At 39.8% G+C, this 25,030-nt stretch overlaps 1 protein-coding gene across 1 annotated transcript in view; it reads left to right on the forward strand.

Annotated features, from left to right (window-relative positions):
• PDSS2 (decaprenyl diphosphate synthase subunit 2) overlaps positions 1-25,030 on the forward strand; it is a 134,101-nt gene that overhangs the window by 75,379 nt on the left and 33,692 nt on the right. Inside the window, exon 3 of the mRNA XM_013948995.2 lies at positions 13,732-13,930. Within this exon, the coding sequence (XP_013804449.2) occupies positions 13,732-13,930 (199 nt within the window). The remainder of the gene's footprint in view (positions 1-13,731; positions 13,931-25,030) is intronic.

Raw genomic sequence — 25,030 nt, forward strand, 5'->3', positions numbered from 1 at the left:
AATCCCCCCTTTTTGTTTTGGTCCTTTTTAATTTGTTCATCAAATCGAACAACAGCCTCCTGTGCCAGGGGGAGCATCTTTCTTTATGAAAATTAATCCACCTCTATTGGTCCCGGACTCCCAGTAACGGACTCCCCAGGTCTTTCCCAAAAACCATCCCGGATCCTCCGGATGGGTGATATTTATCACTAAATGTTTACAAGTTCCCGGGGGGGTATAGTGGGGATTTCCCCGATACCCCAGCTGGAGATCCTCTTTAGGGGGGGGGTACACCCAGAAGGTCCCCATTTTACTGATAAAAACTTATCTAACCCTGCTTCTGGAGTCCAATCAGAGGCTATAGTTTCACATCCCCAATAAGCACAATAATAAGAGTTTACAGTATCCTTGCCCAGGATTAGAACTAGGACAAAAGTAAAACCCCATATGATCTAGACATGGTTCAACAGGCACCAACTCACATAAAGTAGCGGTGAATGTAGGACTCCCGGGTACACTTCGTACTTGGATCACTGTTTGATCCTCCCACCTTATTAATGACCACTTAAGGGGTTGGTGTATGTTATGTTCCCCCTTTGATTCGTCTTCCTAATAAGCCTAGCACAATCATCTTCCAGAGGAGTAGTGGACCCATGGCTGGGCTAACGGATATTTTACAAACCCTTAATGCCTTGGAGGGGCGATCCGTGATGCCAAGTGTCTCTGGGACTTTAAAGAGTCTGGGCCTTACAATTTTGGGTATCCCTGCTTAGGAGGTGGCTTGTCGGCCTCGATCCCCACAGTTTCTATACATCTCTGTCTCCTCTGCCTACTCTTTTGCTCAGAGCAGCAGGGTGTACCGTCTTCTCGACAGCAGCCGTATTCTTCAGGGGAACCTCCTGTATGAGCTTTTTGGATTTTTAAAGGCTTCCCAGTTCTCCAGAGTGACACTCAACATACGGCACGGTCCACCTACAATTGGTGTTTTCAATTTTGGCCTTATGTGATCGGGGTGGTTGGCGTAGGTACAACCTTTCTCTGGTTGTACCCCTTTAGCAAAAGCTTCCCACCATTCCACCGATCTTTTCTTGAGATCCCTTTTTAATGTCAAATGGGTCAATTTGCCATAACAAAGGCGACAACTGCCGCTAGGGAGGTACCCGTGCTACCAATGAGTCCACTACTTCTCTTTACAAATCCTGTATTTATAACACACAAAGGGATAACAAATACAATGTGAGGTTTTACAAAATGTGGTCTTACTTATCGAGGTTTCTAGGTTTCTTCTTAAAGGTTACTTTTAAATTGTCCGGGTTTCCAAAGGCTTCCCACGATGATTCTGAGATCGGCCCTTTAATTCTGCTGGCATGTGTCCATCCTCGCTCTGCGGTGCGAATAGCAGTGTCTGTGGTAAGCAAGACAAGGAAAGGTCCCTCCCAGTGGGGAGTCAAGGATGAGTCTTTCCAGGTTTTAATTAAAACCTTGTCTCCAGGGTTAACTCGGTGAATGGCTACATCTAGTGGAGGTCTCTGTACTATTAGTCCTTTCTTTATCAGTTCTTGTCTTCTCTTCATAAGCTCTGTAATATATTTCTGTAATAATCTCTCTTCTGCTTTAGGATGTTCTTTTGGTATTTCTGAATCATATGGCATCCCATATAACATTTCAAAAGGGGAGACTCCTGTGTCAGTTCTGGGCTGAGTTCGTATATTCAACAAGGCTAAGGGTAAACACTTGATCCAATTCATCTGGGTTTCCATCATTAGCTTTGTTAACTGTTTTTTTATTTCCCCATTCATCCTTTCTACCTTTCCCGAACTTTGAGGATGCCAAGGAGTGTGATACTCCCACTTGATCCCTAAAGGATCTAATGTTTCTTTAATGACTTTGGATGTAAAATGTGGCCCCCTGTCTGAGTCTATGACCGATACATTCCCATACCGGGGTATGATGTTTTCTAGCAATATCTTGGCTACCGATTTCACAGTTGCTCGGGCTACGGGAAAGGCTTCTATAAAGTAAGTTAAATGATCTACTATAACTAATAGGTATTTATACCTGCCCACTTTCGGGAGTTCTGTAAAGTCAACCTGTATTTTCTCAAATGGCCTCTTGGCTATTGATCGTCCCCCTGGGACTTTTTCTCTGAGGTGCTGCTTGTTAACCTTCTGACAGGTCAAACATTCTCCCACTAGTCTTTTTGCTATGTCATATATTCCAATGCACATATACTTGGTTCCAAACTGGTCTACTAATGCTTGCACTCCCCAATGAGTCTGTCGGTGGAATTCTTTCATGATTCTCCAAGCCACACCTTTGGATACAATTTCTCTATCATCGGGCAACACCCATTTACCTTCTTTTTCTAGGGCTCCTATCTGTCGTAATTTATCTGTTTCCTGTTTAGTAAAACTCATCCTGGTATCTAGCTTATCTTGGCCCTCTTTTCCTTCAGACAATAGGTGTAAAGCTGCCTTTCTTGCCTCTTCATCTGCTAGATTATTTCCCCTTATGTGGTAAGATGTGCCCTTTTGATGGCCCCTAACGTGTACTACCGCGATTCTCCGAGGTCCCCTCAGAGCTTCTAAAGTTTTTCTAATTAATTTTTCGTGCACTAAATTCTTCCCTTGCGAATTAATCAGTCCTCTTTCTTCCCATATTTTCCCAAATGTATGTACTACTCCATAAGCGTATTTAGAGTCGGTGTATATAGTCCCTATTTTGCCTTTTAAAATTTCTAAGGCTCTAAAAACCGCATACAATTCACAAGCCTGGGCCGACCAAGTTTTGTCTAGGGGCCCTGATTCTATTAACTAACCATCATATCTCGGCCCAGTAAATTATATTCAGCTTTGGGAACTAATAAAAAGGATCCCACACTTAATCGAGAGTCTGATTCTATTTTCACATTTTTAATTACTGGGACCTTAAAGGGTTCTCCTTTAGCTCCTATCACTTGTAGTTTCTCTGGGGATGATTTACACCCCCACGGTACCGTTTGGACAGTAGATCTTTCTGCCCCAGAATCCACAAGGAATTCTACTTCTTGTCGCTGGGGACCCAATTTCAATTTTATCAAGGGCTCGGTTCCTTTATGAGTCCCCAGCAGATAGAGCCCCTGACCCCCCTAATCTTCTTGGAACATTTGCTCATCCTGCATTCGCATCCTGCAATTCCTCTTCAGATGCCCTTTCTTCTGGCAATAAAAACACTCAACCTGCCTCAAGTCCCTCGTCACGACTTCTCTGGGTTGTCCTTCTTGGTGAGGTGGCTTTCTTTTAGGTCCGTTATACGACCTAGGGGGTTGCGCCTGGATCCCTCTCTGTCCTTCTCGGACTGCTGCCACCAGAATCTTTGCCTGCCGCCGATGAGTTTCCTCTTCCCTTCGCACATGCACTTTCTGAGCTTCCCTCAGCAGTTCATCCAGTCCTCTATCTTGCCAATCATCTAACTTCTCTAACTTCCTTCTGATATCTGGAAAGGCCTTTGCTACAAACTGTGTTTTCAATAGAGCCTGTCCCACAGGGGTACTGGGGTCTACCCCGGAATAAAGTTGCAGGTTTTTCCTAAGTCTCTCAAGCCATTCTGTTGGTGTCTCATCCCTTTTTTGTTGTTCCATGAAGGCCTTATTAATATTTTGCCCCCTGGGAACAGATTCCCTGATTCCCTGAACTATTATGGTTCCTAGATCGGACATATGTGTCCGATGCTCAGCATTCTGATTGTCCCAGTCCGGCCGTTGGGTGGGCCATTTGATATCTGCTGTGGGACCTTGTTGGTGCTGTTGATCCCAAATCCGCATCCCAGCCCTACGGATCATTTCCCTTTCTTCCACTGTAAATAATATGCTTAAGATGGATTGTAATTCCTCCCATGTATAAAGGCTAGGACCCAAAAACTGATGTAGTTTTTCAGCCACCCCTAAAGGATCTTCTAATAAATTCCCCATTTCCTTCTTAAAATCCCGTACATCCCCTGAACTCAGGGGCACGGACACAAAACCCATCCCTGGTTGCGGTCCTCCCATGGGGAGTTCTCGCAAGGGGTACAGCTGATCAGGTCGCCCACCTCCCCTCGTTTGACTCCTCGTGACCCTTCGGGTTTCTTCTGGGGAACTAGGAGGGTCTAGATCCCAGTCCGGGGTTGTTGGGGGGGGGCTATGAGGAGGGGCTGGTATTGGGTTTTGAGCTGGAGCTGAGGGAATATAGGGGGGAGGAGAAACGGGAAGTTCCTCCAATATTTTGCTTTTCTTCCTCGAACCCTTCTCTTTCAGGGTAAATATCATGGTCCGAGTATCTGGTCTTATTCATAAACTAGCATACTCACTTTCTTCTAAACTAAAGGGCTCCTTTGAATTCACATATATATTTGGGGCCTGACATATCCAATTTTCAAAAGACCCGTATATTGGCCAATAAAGGGGGTCTCTTCTAATCTGCTTCCCACCCCATACTTGCATGCAGTAATGTACCATTTTCTCTCGACTTTTGCCTTTTCGGGAGGGCCAATCGTTCCAATACTTAATCATTAATCCTAAAGGGCTATCGACTGTAAAGCCCTCTATGGGATCAGAAGACTTGCTCTTTTTCTGTCCCATCTTCCGGAGCACACACACACATGCTCAATCGCTCCCCTAGGTCGTGGCCCACGCCCTCGCGGACAATGGGAACCGCACTACTGTAGGGTCCGCTCTCGCTTCGTCCCTTGGGGACGTCTCACTTAGACGTGCTCCGGGGATCCCACCCCAACCGAACGGAACCACTTACCAATACTTTACTCAATCCTGAGTCTTCGTTCGGATCTTCATGCACAAAGTTTACGGGATACTGCAGTTCTTTTGCTTACTTGTCCTGATTTAGGGTTCGGAAATACAGGTTCTGGTAGGGGAACTACCCACTCAGGGGCCATCCGAAGACGGGATGGGGCGCCTCCCCTGAGTCAGAGTCCCGAAACCAGGGAAGCCTGTATCCGAGTCACGGCACCAAATTGTTATAGGTAAACGCGACAAATTGACAACCACTCGGGCCGGGTTGCATAAATTCCAATTTAATAGAATAATTGAGCAAGTCACAAGTAAGCAAAACAGCGCTGGGTGGCCGGGGAGTCTCCTGCTCCACCAACGGCGCGCGCAATCCCCCGCTCACAGTCCCCTTATATGCCTGTAACTTCTGTGGTTGCGCCGGCTGTTGCTGGGGGGGTCGGGATGAAAGCTGGCGTCTTCCTCTGCGTTGTACGTGGTGCCCTTCAGGTCGCGCGCATACATTTCACAATACAATATCGCTCTGCTGGCTCAGTACAATCATTGTGGTGATAGCCGGTACTTAGCGCCTAGTTTCATGGTAAAATCACTTCGCGAGTTGATGTAACAAATTATCACCTATCACATTACCTGACTTCTTAGCATAAATGTTTAAGTAATTTAAGAAATCTTTTCCCAGATATTTTATTCATTTTTTTGTTTGCATCTGAAAATGAATACTCTTATTTTTCTTTTTGTTAAAAGGTTAAGCTAGCAAATCCTCTTTAAAAAAAGAGGGGGAAAAAGTTGGGGGGAGTGGGTGTTCTACTTTCTGAATCTGAACTTTTTTTCTTATTCAAAGGAAATAGCCTAATGCACCATAACACCAGCTCTCTTTACTCATCTAACAAGTGGTTCGTGTCTGGAATCTGCTGCTTTTCTCCTCTCTCCTCCTCCTCTCTCCTCCTCCTCTCTCCTCCTCCTCTCTCCTCCTCCTCTCTCCTCCTCCTCTCTCCTCCTCCTCTCTCCTCCTCCTCTCTCCTCCTCCTCTCTCCTCCTCCTCTCTCCTCCTCCTCTCTCCTCTTTTACACTGGGGATATGGAAAGGGTCTCTAAGAAAAGCAGAGCCAAGCTTTAAAAACATATTTAGACTTGCCACCATATCTTTTGTCCTGGTTTGAGCAATGCAAATGTTCGTTTAATACCTGTCCCTTGCAGAATGTCCTTTGCGTTTTTCTCACTACAAAAATCCTAGCATGACTTGAACTGTCTTTGAGTGAGTGTATTTGGATATACCTTGGTATAGCTTGTCAGCCCAACCTGCCTGGCCTGATCTGTTCAGCCACTTGGATTGTCACTGATTTGCTCTGGTTTCTAGATCATACAACGGCTGGGTACTTCTTACTGTGCAGACTGCTTTTGATGCTCTTTCCTCTAGTGGACCCAGCCTGTTGTTTCTGCCTCCAAGCACTGGAAAACATGAGTTTGATTTACCGATTCTGGTGGTTTCCTCTAGTGACTTCTCTGATTACTGCTTTTTCTTACTGAACTTGGGATAGTGGTGCTCATCAGATCTTGGTCTAAACTCTTTCACATGCTTCCCAGAGTTGATGCTTTTGCTTCCAAGCTTAAGAGTATTTTTTTTTCTTTGAGCTTATTCACTGTGAAAAGAATATGGTTTTGATGTTGCCAGTCAGTAGAAGAAAACATGATATGTTGTAGGTTGCAATCACTCTTACTTTGCTGGACACTGATATCAAATATAGGAGTAAGTTAGGTAAAGTCTTCAGACTTTATAATTCACCAGTTGGGGCTTCATGTTGCCTGAAAATGATCTTGCATATGTGAATTTTAAAAGGTAGGATATGTAGTCAGTTTAAAAATAAATTGACAGAAGTGCAAATAAACAGAATATGCAGTAAACACCATAGAACTGATGTATTTCTTTCAATTTTGTGCATCATCAGGTGGAAGATGACACCTACAGTTAAATAGCTTAGTGTCCAAGGAGGAACCATAGAAGTCTGAGTCTCTCACCTTGTTGAAAGATAACAGTGGAAAGATACTTTCTGCTGGGTAATTGATACATGAGTCATGGTAAGGTAAAGAACATTTGGGGTTGCTGTTTTATCCTGAATTTTTTCCTGTTACACTGAAATCACAAGTGCTAACACATGTTGCCTAGTTTAAACACCCCCCCCCCCCCAGCCTTTCACTTCTTTTAACAGAGACTATATACAGATGATGAGAAACGGACTTTCCTCCACTGGGATTCTAAGTGTTAAATACTGTTCCTTTAATCATGTGTTTATTAAATATGGAGTTGACTGATAGATGAATGGAAAAGAGAACTGCAAGAGTCCCTGCCCTTTTTTGCTACATAAATATGTATGTTATCTTGGTGCAACACATTGACTACAGCATACAGGATCAATTTAAATTTAGTGTATGCACCTTCTTGTTTTTACGGAAGTTTTTCTTCCTGTTTATTGGTCGCAAAAAAATTAAATCTGCCCAAATACCGTTTCAGCACTTAAGATTATTTATTTATAATTTCCAGTTAATGCTTTCTTGTACGCAATTTTCCACTGAAGAACTATTTCATTTTTCAAATTCATAGGTCAGTACAGATTAGTATAGTCATCACTAAACTGGGAAAGGCACTGGTATCTTTTTTATGTATTTACTGTTTCTTAAAGATCCTGAATGTAAGGCTGTTCATCCACATTAGTCCTTTGGGTATCGAAGGGGAGTTGTTGGGTTAAAAATCACAGACCAAATGTTCAAAGCTTGAGTGTATAGTGTTAGTTGCTTTTATTAACAGGTTCAATGATCAGCAGTTTTAAAGAGTTTTTTCGTCTATCAATTCTGTTGTCGTCTTCATTCATAGCAGTTGCCTTCATTGCTGAAAATTTTAGAATATTGATTTTTGTGCCTAATATAAGTCTTTGGCTATTTGGTCCATTTCTGTCAAATATTCTGCCTACTGTTAACATCAGTTTAAATTATTACCTGAGTCTCTGCATAATCTATCATCCTTTGAGGGGATCAGTGTATTTCTGAGAGTTCATAATGAGAGGTAAACTGATGCAAATTCAACTAGCTGTTACTGAGAGCTTGAGTTTCCATTGCAAATATTGCAGAGGAGTATTTAAGTTGAAATACTTTCTTTACCAGTACAATCGAGCTATTTAATGTTTCTATTTTATTATATGTTTTGCAAATTATTATTATTTCTTTCTAGAGTAGGATGTGAAATTAGGGACTGAAGTCACTCATAAGAACTCCTAAGAGATCATTCAGGCTAACGTTTCATAGCTGCAAATCTTAAAGATAACACGGGTTACAAAAGGGTGTTCAGGATGATAGGGAGGAATACTGCAAAATTCAATTTAAAAAGTTACATAGGAGATTTGCTTTCCAAACCTACTTTGTTTCCACAGAATTTTATTTCAGTATTTTGGTAATCCCCTTGCTATTTCATACACTCTTGTGTAGGCTTTTAAACTTGTGTTGACATCTGCATGTTAGGTTCATCTTTGGAATAAGACGATTTCTAGCAATGATACTGCGATGAGGCAGGCTCCTATAAATAGGATATAAATAGGAAGAGCTTTCATCCAAAGCAAAATTGTGAAATGCATTTTTTGAGATAGAAGCATATTTACAAAGTTCTGTACTTCAAAATTTTATTAATTCTTTATTCTTCTGTATAGGTCTGGTATCTATATGAGTGTGGGTTTTATACAAAACCTGTTTGCTTTACTTTGGTTGATGGCTTCACAGCAGCAGGCTGTTGCTGCTACTGGGCTAGTTTAAGAGCAGATAGATATAAAGGATTCCTTGAAGTATGCTCAGCAGTTCATCAAAGTTCACCAAAAAATACTTGAATATCAAGGATCTGTATGAGTTTGGGGGGAGGGAGGCAAAGAGGAAGAACAGAAATTGCATTTTGTTTTTCTTATTGCAGGATGCAGTAGTCCATATAACTTAATTTTACATTCTTTTAGTATTTTGCTACAAACGGGTGTTCCACAGTCCCAGAATCACCACAGTTTCGACTGGTCTTGCCGAAAAGTTTTTTTAAAGATTTTAATTGCTCTTAATGTTAATGTTTCCTGTGTGCTTTTCAGGATGGTGGTTCCAGCTTTGAGGAGCTTATAACCTAAGGGGTATTTTATATCACATTTTACACAGAATTAGATTAGTTACATTGGTACTAAACTAGTCAAAATTAACAGGCCTCAAAGGAGGAAAAACAACAAGAGGCAACTCATATACTGCTGCCTTTTACTCACCACAGGTGAGGAAAGTCTGTGAATTAAGATTTGCCTGAAGTCAAGAGTAGAGTGAGGAAAGAAAAGAGCCAAGAACAAATTCGAGGATCTTATCAAAGACTGGAAGAGCAGAAAAAAGTATTCACTCAAATAGATTGTAGGTGATAGTTGGCTTGAAGGGTTCATGAGATAGTATGTCCTGTTGTTTCTATTAGTTCCCAAAAAATTTTTTTCCCCACATTTAACTCGGTTTAAATAATAAAAGTGACAGCAGAACCTGTGCTTTTTTGGCTGTAAACCTACTATCCAAGTGTTACCACTCTCTTTGGGATAGTGTGACTGCCTGTGGATTGTTTTTTTGTTTTGGGGTAGGTTTGGTGGGGGGTTTTTTGTTTTTTTTTTTGTTGTTGTTGTTGTTTTGGGGGGGGTTGGGGGATTTGGGGTTTTTTTTGAAGGAGAGGAAGAAAATGAGCTTAACGGACACGTGGAACTCAAAATAGCATCATCTCTCAGTATGTGATGTCTCGGGGTTGCTTCCTGGTGGGCTGCAGAGAGTTCTTGCTTCCAACAGCAATGGTCATTCAAGGCAGGTGAAAGTATGCTGAAAATCAGTGAAAAGGCATTTCCCATTCTCAGTCTGCTTCTGTTTAGAAACTTCAGATGTTTTAAAAATGTTGACTGTTACTTTCTCAGTACTGCTTTGCTACGTAAGTAATTCCGGTGGCGACCACTCCTTCGTCATGCGAAATGGGCTCGGGAGCGGGAGCAGAGTGGAAGCAGTAGCTTCCACTATGGAGAGTTGCCCTGGCATTTCTGCTTTTGTGTCCTGTCCTGTGATACTCTCCTAAGTCCAATATTGCATAATCATTAGCTTGTTTTATTTTGGAATTGGCTGCTTTCATACACAGAATTATTTAATCACTGAATTGTACTTCTGATCAGTAAAGCATACACCTTCCAACTGTATATAGTATTGCTTTTACCATCTAATAGCATCTTTGTGACAGTGTTATTTCAGGGATGCTTTTGAGGGGCCTTTACAGTGTTGAGTGTCAAGCTCTCTCCTGTATCTGCAGTAGCACTGTGAAGTTCTTAGTTGTGGCTGGGTATCATGGGTGTTATCCTAGAAAACATTACGAATCACAGAATGGTTGAGGTTGGAAGGGACCTCTGGAGATCCTCTAGTCCAACCACCCTGCTCAAGCAGGGTCACCTAGAGCACGTTGCACAGGATCACGTCCAGGCGTGTTTTGAATATCTCCAGAGAAGGAGACTCCACAACCTCTCGGGGCAACCTGTTGCAGTGCTCTGTCACCCTCACAGTGAAAAAGTTTTTCCTCATGTTCAGATGGAAGTGTCTGTGTTTCAGTTTGTGCCCATTGCCTCGCGTCCTGTCACTCGGCAACACTGAAAAGAGTCTGGTCCCATCCTCTTGACACCCTCCCTTCAGTTACTTGTACACATTGATAAGATCTCCTCTCAGCCTTCTCTTCTCCAGGCTAAACAGGCCCAGCTCTCTCAGCCTTTCCTCATAAGAGAGATGCTCCAGTCCCCTAATCAGCTTTGTAGCCCTTCGCTGGACTTGCTCCAGTAGTGCCACATCCCTCTTGTACTGGGGAGCCCAGAACTGGACACAGTACTCCAGATGTGGCCTCACCAGGGCAGAGTAGAGGGGGAGGATCACCTCCCTCGACCTGCTGGCAACACTCTTCCTGATGCAGCCCAGGATACCATTGGCCTTCTTGGCCACAAGGGCACATTGCTGCCTCATGGTTAACTTGGTGTCCACCAGCACTCCCAGGTCCTTCTCCGCAGAGCTGCTTTCCAGCAGGTCAACCCCCAGCCTGTACTGGTGCATGGGGTTATTCCTCCCCAGGTGCAGGACCCTGCACTTGCCTTTGTTGAACTTCATGAGGTTCCTCTCTGCCCACCTCTCCAGGTCTCTCTGAATGGCAGCACAGCCCTCTGGTGTATCAGCCACTCCTCCCAGTTTTGTATCGTCGGCAAACTTGCTGAGGGTGCACTCTGTCCCTTCATCCAGGTCACTGATGAATAAGCTGAACAAGACTGGACCCAGTACTGACCCTTGGGGGACACCGCTAGCTACAGGCCTCCAACTAGACTCTGCACCGCTGATCACAACTCTCTGAGCTCTGCCATTCAGCCAGTTCTCAGTCCACCTCACCGTCCACTCATCTAAACCACACTTCCTGAGCTTGTCTATGAAATATCTTGCCTAGGATTTCTACCGTAGCTTTGGTTCTTCATGTTTTTGCTCTGCTAGAGAGAGGGGGTAGAAGAGCAATATATGCGAGCAGAATTAGACACAGATTATCTGTCTGGTATGGTTCTCCCGTTAGCACACATAATACTAATACTATTCGGAGAACAAACGGATTATAAAAAATGAAGTGAAAGCATCCAGATCCTGAGCATTTGGAAAGCATGACACTGATGTATTTGTGTGACCTTTTCATGAAGAGCTATGCTGAAGTCAAAGAGGGGATTTTGATTTCCTTCATTAAAAGCTTATTAAATGAAGAAATAGGGCAGTCGTCGTTTTGCTTCAGTAGTTGGGGGTCGCAGAGGCGGACCTGATCTCCTCAGGATATTAATGTCTGCTTTCAGCTGGGGGAAATGAGCCGTCACTTGAGTTCGCTGCGGCTTTATGTGCTCATCACTAGGGATCCCTGTATATCCCGGGATCTGCAGCAGGCAGCAGTGGCAGCACACGGCTGCCAGGCGCAGAGGGCTCTCATTGCTATTCAGCACAGGTAGCTCAGCTCAGTCTGCCCAGAGCAAGTCTGTTTAATGTTGATCAGCTGTCCATCTGATAAACGGGATTGATACGGACATTTCCTCCAAGGGCTGCCCTGGCAATGACAGCAGGAGCATCGGGATGTCTTGTTAGTCTTTTTCTCTGAGCTGGAAATTTTTGTTAACCCTTTGTTAGGTCCAAGCCAAGAAAGAATACAGTACCATGCTGCAGACGTAGATTGTACGAGTTTCTCCCTTGTCTCTGAAAAACAGCATCAGCCTTCCATTTTGTTGTCTAAATGGAGAATGCCTGGCTGCTTTTGTTTTCGGATTGTTTTTCTGTGCATGAAGCAAAAATTGTGAATTATAAAGTCAGCCTTTAAAACAACTTAATTTTGTGTGTACATGTGCGCGCATGCATGACAAAATATTGGGAACTCCTGTTTCTCCTCTTCCCCCCAATTTGTCTACCTTTTGAGTGCTTTCCTAGGCTGTGTGGCTCTACCAGCTCTTTGGAGCAGGTCACTGGCCCGAAACAGTTACTGCTGGGGCTCTTTGCATCTCAGATATATTCAGGGCAGAAGATTAGTTTAAATTAATATCATCTGGGCCTGGTACATCACATCTGCGCTATCCAGAGGAAACACTATTAAGTAATCAATACTATGCAGACACCAAGGCAGAACCTAACCTGAGCACGTATCAGCAGGTATATGTGTATGTGAATTGATGGAGCAGTCCAATTGCTCAATAAATCAGTGCTTGGCCACTTTTGAATAAGCACAAGGAGCATAATGTGCCTCTATACTAGACTGTGATTTAATTTGAGCTTTAAGGCTTTAGTCATCTGACTAGTTGAGGACATACATTGCGTTTTTGCTTGTGTGTGAAGTCTCTGTGACAAAGGGAACTGCATGAATCGGAAAAAATGCGAATGTGCCTATGTACATCTAGCTTTGTGGCATGAACAAGATGCTTCAGTGTGTTGCTGTTTCCTCCCTCCCCTTGCATCTGCTTGATTATTATGCCTGTTTATCCCACTATCATAGTTCTGGGCTAAGGTGAGGTGTCTGGGCTTCTTGGAGCGACACTCACCAGCTGTCTGGGGCTACAAAATTGAACTGGTGGGTAGGGGAACAAGAGGGCTATATTGCATCACTGTTTTCATACCTTTTCCAAAAATAAAAATAAATAAAAGGCAAGCCTCATCTCAGAAAATGAAAATACGGGGTTTTTTTCTTTTTTTTTTCTTTTTTTGCCACAAGGATTTGAAATGCCTGAATTCAGAACATACCACGTTGTGTCTTGGGCTAAGAAATTGATTTGTAAACCTGTGCAAATACAATTTCATTTGCTACCATGCTGGACAAGCACCGTTGCATCTACCGACTAAAGCAACTTAGTGAAATGTCACTAGTGCACGGTTTTGAAATGTTGAACTGCTGCTCCTCTCCTGCTCCCAACCCCCATATTATTGAACTGTGAGGGATCCTGTTATTAATTTAACTCTAATTTGAACCATTGTTTACTGCGGCATTCTTAGGGTGTTGAGGTTAGCTTGCTCGTGAATCCCCTGCCAGTCTCCTCTTTGTTCGTTCCCCTCAGTACTTTCTGCTTGACATTTTCTTCATGTCATTGTCCCTCAAGCCTCTAAAAGAAGAAGCAAACAAACAAAAAAAGCTGCCACAAGGACTGTATTGATTAGGTCTCTTTTTTTGCTAAAGAATTCAAACAAAGGGCAGAATTTTTCCAAATGGAGCCTGTGGTATCAGCAGCTTACCTGGAAACACTCATGACACAATGTGGTGGTTCTCTGCTTAATGCTTCCATGCTGTGGCTTCTAGAAGTAACTAGAAGAGCTACATGGTAAATTGTAAAATACCTGTTTAGCACCTAGCATTACTTGTGCTTTTTTCCTAAGAATCTGTATTTTTTTTTTCATAGCTTCAAAACTAAATGGTATTTTTTTGTTTGCTTTCAGTCAAAGAAGTCTGGCCGAGATTACAGAATTGATCCACACTGCCTTTCTGGTGCATCGTGGCATAGTAAATATTGGTGAGCTGAAGTCCTGTGATGGCCCACTGAAGGATATGCAGTTTGGAAACAAAATGGCTGTTTTGAGTGGAGATTTTCTTCTAGCAAATGCTTGCACAAGCCTTGCTCAGTTGCAGAATACCAAGGTAAAAAAAGAAGAAAAATTCTTCTACTGACAAAGCAAGTAACTATTAGTGAATCATCAGAAAGAGAGGTCCTTAAAAAAATGAAATAAGCATAGTTATGGTGTGTGTGTGTGTGTGTGTGTATACGTATGGAACATCCTTTAAAAGTTAGCATTGTTGTGTTATAGCTACAGTTGAATTGGCTGGATGCTGCTGTGGACATGTTTGCGATTATATGATAGAATTACTGTGCTGAGGCTTTTGGTGTATATTCCGAAGCAGTGCAGCCATAGATAGCAATGCATGAGCGGACAGGTTGGTGAATTTAAAACTGTGTGCTGTGGCATCCTTATGACATGTTGGAGTACACCACCTCCGGCAGACTGCCGGTTGAAGACATGTTTGCTTTCTTACTGTTATACCTTGCACCTTGTGAAAGGAAAAATGGTTTGTCTGTCTTGGAGAATTCTTGGGGGAAGAGGCTTCGCTTCCTGGTCTACACAGTTCTCAGGTGACTTATTGCTCTTAATAAAATTATTTTATTAGGCACCTGGACACCTTTGAGTATTGGATTACCTTATAAACAAGAATGTACTGGCCTTTAAAGGACAGCTACGATCCAACTGCTCAGACAAACTGTTTGAAACTTTACAGGAACATTTTTCATGACCCATGAATTGCTGTGTATATATGTAATCTTAGAAAATGAGGCTGACGGAAACCTTAAGAGATCATCTCTCTAGTCCATTCCTCTGTCCCCAGACAGGGTCAGCTATACCAAATCATTCCTGACATGTTTGTCGAGCTTGTTCTTAAAACCTCCCATGGTGGAGATTCCCCGACATCCCTATGCAGTCTACTATAAAGCTTAACTATGTGTACGGCTAGAAAGCTTCGCGTACTATTCTAATGAAAAGAGATTACAGTTTCTTTGCAGGAGTATTTTTATGTGTTTGAAGACTCCTGCCTTGTCTTAATGCAAAAGAAATACTTATCACTTGTACAATAGTCAATAATCGACATGGTTTTAATGCTGAGCTTGATGAGTCTATTGTTTTTAGATGGTTATGCTAAGCTGCTTATGATGGTAGTTGAGTATTTGTGTAATACTTCTGTCATCGGTATGACAGTTTCTCTCAAAAGTGGTGTCATTTTGTAACATTGGTAGAGCTGAGATTTAGGAGAAAAGAGACAAAGTTAGATGTTAATCTGCTGGAACAGTGAGTTAAGTCATTAGAACTGGTAGTAAATATTAAAAGTGAAATATTTTATTGTTTTATACCGTAACCAACATATGTTGTAATTGATTTTACTAACAATTGTTGATTTGCATCCATTAATATTTAGGTTTTTTGTACTTCATAAGATCCTCAAGACAGACCAAAGGATTTAACACTATATAATTTTTGGTTTCAACTTAGAGAAAACTTTCATGAAATGTAGCGTCTATTACTTTGAATTTACTACATCATTAAGTATTGCAGCAGCATTCCCTTAAGACTTGCCAGGAAGCAAGCCTACAGTAAAATGAAGCACAAACGCAAAGAAAATCTTTTTTTTTTTCCTTTTCTTTCTTTTTTTTTTTAAAGCAATCATTATACCGCATGTCAGAAAATTCTGCCAAAACATTTTAACACTTTTTTCATTTTTCTGACATCTAAATACTTTCATAGCTTCTACATACGATAAGTGGGATGCCATTATGGAAACTGATTGACTTAGTAAATTATTCTTTTTCATACGTCTAACCCTACTAGCAAAGTTAGAAAAATTGAAATACAAGCTATAGAAATCTCTTGACAGGTGCAGTGATTTAAACATACTGTATTTATTCTTTTGTAAAAGAGGAATTTTCAAATCTGGCATCTGTTTTTCAGCAGTGTGAAATAACTGTGACTTTTTTCTTCATAATGTTTTGTTTTCTTTCAAGTACAAAGTAAAAATCATGGTACTACTTTTTGCTGGCATTTGGTAGCTCAACAGATTGGCTAATGAAGTAAGCAGCATTATACTGTGAATGGTTCTGACCATGGTAAATTATAACATCTATATAGACGTGCGTAACTATTGTGTAGGCAGGAATTTAAACTGAAGGGGTTTTTAATATTAACCAAAACCACTGCTACCAAGCTAATTTTATTGTGCTGTTAAACTCTTGTCTAAGCTTGTGCATGATACATTTGTCTCTGTGCTTCTCCCGGGGCTGACAATTAGATGTGAAATTCTGCAGTCATAATGAAATGCAGAGCTATTTTATAATTGCCAAGGGTAAAATTAGCAAAGTCAATTATTTTCCCTTAGGCTTTTCCCTGTAGATATTAAAAGGCTGCAAGGTAATTGCCTTAGGTAACACTTTGATTTTTAAATAACATTAAATATAGGAATTGTTGTTGTTAATTCGTAGTAATTTTCCTCCTCTTGCTACTGTTGTAGAATGTAACTGTAATGATGTTAACAAGATTCAAAGCTCAGTTTTTTGTTTGTTTGTTTTTAAACTAATGCTCATAGTTCTCATTCACGTGTTTGCCTAGTGTATTGCAAAAGAAGAAATTTTTTTCTTCTCAGGATTTCTTGAAATGTCAGTTAGGAATCCAGGAATGGGACAGCCTCCTGTGAAATAAATTCTCTTGTGCTACTGCAAAGTCATCTAAATTTTTATTGCTTGAATATGGACAGTAATTCTGAAGAAAGCATTATCATTTTCTATTTTGTTAAATTTCAAGAGATTAATTATGATTACAGAGTTGGTACTGATTATGAGTCTTAAGATCAAGTACTGCAGAACAGATGCAACTACACACTATGTTTTTATAATTATGGCAAAGTTATGCGTTGACTCAGATAATAAAAACTGTAAAATGGAAAGTGATTTCTTTAATAAACATTTACAACTTGGCAGGGGTATGTAGATCAGATGACATATTTACAGTTCTTCTGTACATTCATCTTCACTTTTTGGTCACCTTATTTAAACTCTATCACTTTGTCTATTTATTTTGTTTATATTTTTAGATGGTGGCTTTTCTTGGCCTGCTGACTACAATGATAAATTATGTTGTTCTTGAAGATAACAAGGACAGAACCTTATTTCAAAACTGTATCCTGCAGTAGATTGGACATTGTTAATATAGAAATTTTCAGAACAGAAATGGGCCCAAAGAGGAATTTGTTTTTTATTTGTTTGGGGTCTTTTATTAGTTGGTATATTGGCAGTGCATTTAGGAATGAGTAGCCTTTGACAAGGAGTGGCATCTTTGTTTTCTTCTAGTTAAATAAAAAAAACAGTAATGCCTGGTAATGTGCTAATTTATTGGATTGGGGTGTGTTTATATTGGATAATGAGGGGGTTTTTTGTTAGGACTTCTCTTTTTTGAGGTTGCAGTGTTTTGGTACGAGGGTTTTGATAAGATACTTGTGAAAGTCATTGTAAACATGTAGGTGTAGAAGAGTAGGAAAAGTAAATGAACTGATGTTTAACAAACAAAATAAAGTACCTCTAAGTATGTTCTAGGATATGTGGCCATAGATAGTTTTAAATAAATATGTTTTAAAAAAAAAAAGTTTTTCAAAGTGTAAAAGGACACCTTTAGGAGTTGGTTCTTTGTTGCCCTCCCCTAGGTGATATATCTTTAATATATGTTACCTTGTTCTGCCTGGCCAAGGATGGGGGGATGAAACTGCTAGCGGGCACATAGCAAAGTTTGTTGGCGAAAGTGCTTCCTCCAGTCTGGTAGCAAAAAGAGTTACTTTTGTCTCCGAGTTCTGCTTAAGGAAACCTTGCCGCCCTGTAAGAAATTTTGAGTGGCATGTGAACATAGCAAAAGTAACAAGCATTAATTGGGATTTTTCTCACCTCAGTCTCTCTTGTCAACCAGGAATGCAATGCAGAAGTTGTTTTAAAACAAGTGAGGTGTGAATGTTGACCAGGATGTTGGCTTCTGCAAAGAATGAGCTTTTTCTGGGTATGTCACAGATGAATTAAAAGAAACCTGTTGAAGCATTAAAGTTGCAGCTTCCTGGAGCACCTGAATCATCAGCTGTCTTATATAACTGTAGAGAGGGTGCATTAAAGATGTGTTTGGGAGCAGTTTTGATGTTCCCATGGTCTGGAGACAGTGATACATAAAACTTCAGGGGATGAAATGATGCATTTTAGTGCAATGCACGCTGTAATATGTTGAAAACTAAAGAATATGCTAAAATAATATGTAAATGCATTGCTTGTAACTGTATAAACTGATATGAAGGCATATCCATTAGTAGTGTTAAAAAAACAAAAAAAACAAAAAAAACACACACACAAAGTAAAAAGAAACCAAAACAGTGTGTGTGGAGGGAAAACCCTAAACTAAAAACCTGTAAGTACATCTAATGCTAGTGTTCTTCAGAGTTTGTACTGAAATCTTAATAATGACTCTGTTTTTTCCACTATAATTCAATGATCTCTTATTTGAATGATTAAACTGAGCACTGAAGCACTTGAAAGTCGGCAGCCTCAATGCTTGGAATTGAGTTGAAGGATCCTGTCTGTCGAGGCAGAGCTCTGCCAGAAGACCACGTTATAGAGCATTGTTTTATTAGGCATTATTTGTTTATAAATAAACAGTAGCACAGATGCAGTACTTATATAGTGGATGCATTTCCGTATGTTAACTTTATGTATTCCTAAAGGCACAAATATGTTGTTTACAAAATAGGCCTTGTGTTTGCATAAACGTTAACAAGTTATGCATGTAAATCTTCCCATTGCAACAGTCTGAACATACACTGCGCTTCATGAAAGAACTGCTTTGAACTGTGCTTTCTGCTTACGTGGTCCTTTAGTGAAGGCGCAGTTTTGAACCTGAGGGAGTTGGTCATTTTCCTGATGAGTGAAGGATACAGAGTAGCCCCTTTCAGGAAACGCACCAGTTGCTCTTTTGATCTAAAGTGACGTTTCTGAGAATTGACAAACTTAACAGTTTTAATTTTAAAATGCCCTTTAAGAAATGTAATACCTGTATCAGATCTGTATCGGACCAGTGTCTTTGTGCAAGATATAAAGTTTGATAGTAAAGTTGAGTTCTGGAGAGAAAGAGCAAACAAACAAAACCAACCCTCCAAGAATTTTGTTGTGGAGCAGGATAAAGAGTTTTTCTGAAAGCAAAGTAAGTTAGCGGGTCCATCTTGCGGTAGATCTTAAGTACCTTCCTCAGAGCCGCTGTTTGGCAACACACTGGGCTGCACAGGGAGTAGATTAGTTTTTACATTGCTGAAGGTTTTTATTCTAATTTAGTATTTTAAAAAGTCACAGAGGTGTGTCTCAAAACCAGGCACTACTAAAAGTTACAGATAAGGTTGAAGAGCTCTAAACTTATTTATGGAAAAGTATGGTCAAGGAATGCAAGCAATTCTATCTGGGCAATGAAGGAGAACAAAACCAAGAAAGAAAGGTAGTAGGTTTTGCACCTTTAACTTAATTTGGGATGACATAAGAGAACATAGTCGTGATTATGTGTCATTATACAATAAAGGTCTTGTTTGGGCAACCCTAAATAAGCAGCTCTGTATCTTAAAATATTTGGATTTTTTCCCCTGAAGTCTTATCTTTTTAAATTTGAATTTTATAGATTTGTAAGACTACAATTGGAGGTGACTGGAGTATTTCTGAACTACTTTATCATTCGATTACTGCTATGTACTTAATATTTGCATCCAATTTAACAGATTTTATTGAAGAATGCAAACACGTGTTTTCAGTGTTGAGATTATCATTATTGTGTCATCATGAGCATCATCATTATTACAAATCAACTTATAAACTGTTATTGGTTTTAATAATTGTTCTTAGGGTGCACCAAAATTTGCTAAGTACCATCCACTTCTGAAAGATGAATTTGGTGTTTTGATCTGCCTTAAGAACAACAAAAACAGATTATAAAAGAAACTTTATATCCACTTAAGGGAGAGAAGAATCTTTTTCTTCCCTGTATTCTCAAGATTGAATTTTTAATTAAAATATTTCTTTAGTGATGGTTTGTTTACAGTGATATAAAGTTGTTTTAGTAGCAAAAAGACACACTTTATAATAGTTAATAAAAGCGGTTAAGCATTTAGGGGAAAAAAATCCTGCATGTTAGAGATAAAAGATAGAATCTATCTGCTGGAAACAGTACTTGTTAATCTGTCTAATTTTTTCCCATAATGCTGCCTTAAAAATTCTTTGTCTAGCATTTCTGTTATCATTAAAGATGAGTGCTCATGATGATGATAAAGTTGTAGAGTGATGCTCGTGAATCTCCTAATTAGTGCTTTGTGCCTTTCCATGCCTGTGTCAGTGGAATGGTTCCTTTAGCAGGTGTATCAGTTGCCCTTGTTTTCAAGTAGCAAATTTATAGCCCCTGAAGTAATCCCTGAGCTCTTTTTTTTTAATCTTTAACAGATTTTTTTTCTGTTTCACTTTTGTTATCTATAACTGCTGATATAATTAAATACTTGTATAATTTCATTACTTTAATAGCTTTGGTTATATGTTTGGAAAGTAATTTTTTGGAGAAATGAAATGGGAAGATTGGGTGACACAGCTTGTTTTCTCTTAACCGAAATTTTAAAAATTAGAATGAATCTGTAACTGTGGTAAGAGGTTAGAAACAGTCTTGTTTTTGACTACCAGTAAAAGATTTCTGTTGTGTTGCAGTGAACATTGTTTTTAAGATTGCAGCTACCTAGCTTTGAATCCTAATTGGTACGTTCCACATATAGGTCTTTTCTTTACCATACTGCCCTTCTGCACCTCTACTGGTTTTTAATGCTAATACTTATGTTAGACTTTCCTCAAGCTGGACTCCGCTGGGGTTTTGCTAGCTCTGTGTTGAAAGAATGTAGTTTTCTGTGATTCTTGACCACAGCGCTGCTGGAAAATTTTATATTTAGATTTCAATCTGGGTGCGTGTGTATTTGTTTTAACTCCCACTTCTGCATGAAAAATTAGGAAAAGGTTTCAAAAAATGAGAGCTTCGTACCACTGCCCATATGGGCATGTATGACTATACCCAGTGCCTTGTAGAATGACTGCAGAAATGTGGAAGGAGTGAGATTGAGACCGGTACGAAAATACCTAGTCATATCTATCACTGTGAATCATCAAGTCTAAGGCTGTAGCTCTTCTCTATTGCAAGGATACTTTGAAAGCACTGAGGCATGGAGCTATCAAGAGCAGAATTGTAAGTGTCTGCGTTTCTGCCTCAATACTACGTTGACTAAGCAAGTGAGAGTCTCAGGGAAAAGTTACCCACCAGGTTCTGATGCATTTTCAATAGGCTGCCTAGGATTTTCATACTGATGTGCACAAAGTCCATTCAATATTCTTACTTCTGAATCATCTCTCTAACAGTTTCGTAAATGTGCATCTAAATTTGCTTTCCTCACAGTAGCAATTGGATGCATCTTTCTGCTTCTCTGGTCTGCCCAGTAGTCAGTGTTTACTGCTTGACTTCCTCAACTGAATACCTGTCACTTTTTTGGATAAATATGGTCCTCCTCAGAGGTAAACCATCCAGCTACCTCTAACACATGGTTAAGTAGTTATTTTTCTGGTAGAACCACAGTGTGCCTCATTTTAATTAACAGAATAGTCTAGAAAATAGTAACATGCTATCTGTATATGAAGGACAGAGAGAGCTTTTTAGAGATGACTCTTGAGTATCAATGAAGAAGACTGTGAGAACTAATTTGAAGAAACTGAAGAAAGAGCTGATTTTTTGAGAGGGAAGTCAGGCATCATCCAAGTTCTCAGACTATTGGTTCTGGATAGCTGAGGTAGTAGTGTCTGTCGCTCTGTTGTCTCCTACTGTGCGTATGTCCATATGACACTGAGTTGGCAATAAGTAATCTAGTGGTGAAGACAGGTGACCTAGGAGTCTTGGATGCTTGGCCATATGTATATATATCCATTATTTGGATGTTAAGGTCAAATTATGGAAGAAGGGTTCTCATTAAAAAAAACAGAAAAGGAAAAAAAAACACTTTCAAAACAGAACTTGCCTTTTGAAGATTTGAAGGAAACATTAAAAAGTATCTGTGTTTGAAGTTTCCTTAAATGTTAACAAGAAACACAGTCTAGGATGTTGATCTCTGCCAGGAAATGTGGGAAATGGGTATTCAAAAGAAACTAACATTTCTTCCAAGAAATTAAAGTAATAAACTCGTGGGTATGTGATGCTTTATTTTGTGTGAGACACACTGTTAGAAAGGACTCTCAAGAAGCCAGCGGTTCTGCTGCTTCATTCACCACCTACTTAGAACAGATATTGCCACTGTCTGTATTTCTTAAAGCGTGAATGTTCACTACAGCCCTTTCTTTTACAGCCATGAATAATCATCAAGGGGAATTTCATTGCTAAATAGCATTAGCTCATATACAGATAATGAAAACCAAATGGATTTTCATAAAGTTGCTGAAAGTAGTGTCTTCAGTGAGAAATATCTGTATGTCAACTTCATTTTTTCTAATAGCTCAAGCAGTGTAAGGTCACAAGTTCTGTTTTCTTAGCTTTGTTTAAAGTCTGTTGCTTGAATAGAATAAAAGATTCACATTAAGAGTGAAAAATAGGGTAAAAAGCAACCAGATCTGTTTGTAGTGGAACCTTGTCTTGAACAATATTATCTCAAACAGCCTTTTCTGAGTGGGAACTCACTATAACACCCAGGTCTATGGGATTTTGGTCCCAGGTGGGGTCTTCCATGCTTGCTTGACAACACATGCAATAATTTTGCAGAAGAACTTGAGGTGACTGTGATTAGTTGGCTATCCACCTGGAGTACAAGTTTTGCAGAGAATACACTTTTTAAAAGTGAAATTAGATTTTTGTGATGACTCAGTTGCAATTCAAAACTTTTAGCAACATTGATAAGAATCTAAAATCTGTCTCAATGGCCTTTTTTTGTCTCCCAAGAACTTAGCTATTCATAGAAGGGAAATCTGTTTCAGTGCATACACTAACATTTATCCTTCCCTAAGAGAATATTTGGCAACTGCTTTGAGACGTCAATTTTATTTTATTATTTCAAAGAGAAAAACCTTAGTGTTACTAGTGCTGCAGATGTGTTTATGCAGAGTCAGCTGTGGTCCTCCTAAAACAGCTGCTAGTACTACTAGGAAAGGTTAAAATACATGTGTCTTGTAAACAGTGTGATAGATTATGTATCATCCCCTCTTTTTGCACTGCAGTAAAGCTAGTCTTTAAAACTAAGCTTCCCAGGGTCAAATTTTAATGGAAGTCTCTTTACGCCTGGAATGGCTTCAATGCAATAATATAGTATGGTGCATAAAAAGATAAATGATGTGATTTTGAGGATGAACTAATTGTATTTTAAACAGAACGCTGAGGTATTTGACATCCTGTTGGCTCTCAAGGAGACTAAATCTTTGGATTGACTGGAACCGGTGTTGACTATCAGCAGTTTGAGATTCAGCAGCATTTCACTTTGAGTCTAGAGTCCGATTACTGCTACTCGTGGTCCAGACACGGTCTATGCAAAATAGTTAATACCCCATATAGGTATCATTTCTGTCAACTCAGGGCTGATCAGGGTTTTTTTAGTCAGTTTAATCCACAATTTGTTTGTGAACATAGCAGAATTTAATGGTTGTCTATACCAGCATGGATGAAAATAGTGTTTTTACCATGCTGTCTTGCATTGTTTAGTGATGGCGACAGTCTTGTAGCAACAGAGCCCTGTAGTTATGGACCTTTTTTTATTCACTCTTTGATTTCTAAGATGAGCAATGAAATAGTTAACCCTTTCCAAAAGTGTCAAACTGAAGAAATCACATGCTTCTCCAGCCTGAGTCATTCATCAACAGTTAGTTGAGTGCTTCAGTGCAAGGATCTGTTGCATTGGGTCTGCAAAGATATTAATACACTGTGTATGGAACCATGTGGCGGTAGACAAGTGAAAACAATATTTCTTCTGTTGTTTATCATTAAGAAAAATGGCTGAATTTTGCAATAAAGGTCTTTCTAGTAGTGAAAATCCTTTCTGTGGATAATGTTGCATCAACATAAAAGGGGTAACTTAACACTGGTAAAAATCCCTAAGGTAGACTGACCTTAAAGTATTTGAAAATATTAACAATATTTGAATTGACTGCTGATGATTATTTTCAATGATTTTTATGGCTAGGAAGTGTTTTTTATCAAATCATGGATTTGGGTGATGTGTTTACATTGCACCTTGTATTTTGCTGTGTTCATCATTATAGAATGAAGAAAACCATAAATTTGTTTTCCAAGAGCATTAAAAAAAAATTGCTAGAAAGCAAATTGCTTGTCTTTTTGTGTGTTTCAACTTGAGAGGGACAGCTTTAAAAAATAGTAAAGATCAAGATGATTTAAAATAGTAAATCCAATAGGATGCACTCAACATAATGTTAATTTTTTTTTTTCTATAGGCTGGTGTATTTCTTCACCTGTGTGACTAATTAGGATTGAGGAGATTACCAGAAAAGAATTCCAGTATTCTTGGCCCTCTTTAGAGGTTTTGCTCACTTTTTTTGGATGGTATTGGAAAATCAAAATCCAATTTCATCTGGTTAGTGAGTTTTATCTTTAGCTTCCTAGTTATGCAAAGTTTTTGTGTCATAAAAGAGAATACATACAAGAGAATATTTGCTTTTAAGAGCTTTTATGATATTTTCAAGTGTGGAAATGTTTCTAAAAGTTAACAGTTTTGGAGAGAGGGGAAAAAAAAAAAAGATGAATATAAGTTGAAGCCACTTTTATTTGTGTGTTGAATGCTTCCTGACCGTGTAATTTTTTTTCGTTTGTATGCAGAAGACTTGCTACTTTTTTAAGCCTATGCATCAGCAGCAAGGGGTAGAGTCTGCCGCGGCAGATGCCCGAGGAAGGAATGTTGTTTGAAGACCAGCACCCCAAAGAGATAAAAAGAGGAAAACTATGAAAGGGGATAACTTGTGATCCTTCCTGAAAGGAGTTTGGCAAAGCCAAGGAAGTTTGTCAAACTGAAATCTTGAAGGAACAAAGATATATCTATTGCTGTGTTCTTCCTGTTGCTGTTTCCCGTATCCCCACAAAAGCTCCATCCTTTCCCTGCCATTCCACTTGAAAATATCCAGTAGAG

The sequence above is a fragment of the Apteryx mantelli genome, chromosome 3, assembly GCF_036417845.1.
Source record: "Apteryx mantelli isolate bAptMan1 chromosome 3, bAptMan1.hap1, whole genome shotgun sequence".
Lineage (NCBI taxonomy): Eukaryota > Metazoa > Chordata > Aves > Apterygiformes > Apterygidae > Apteryx > Apteryx mantelli.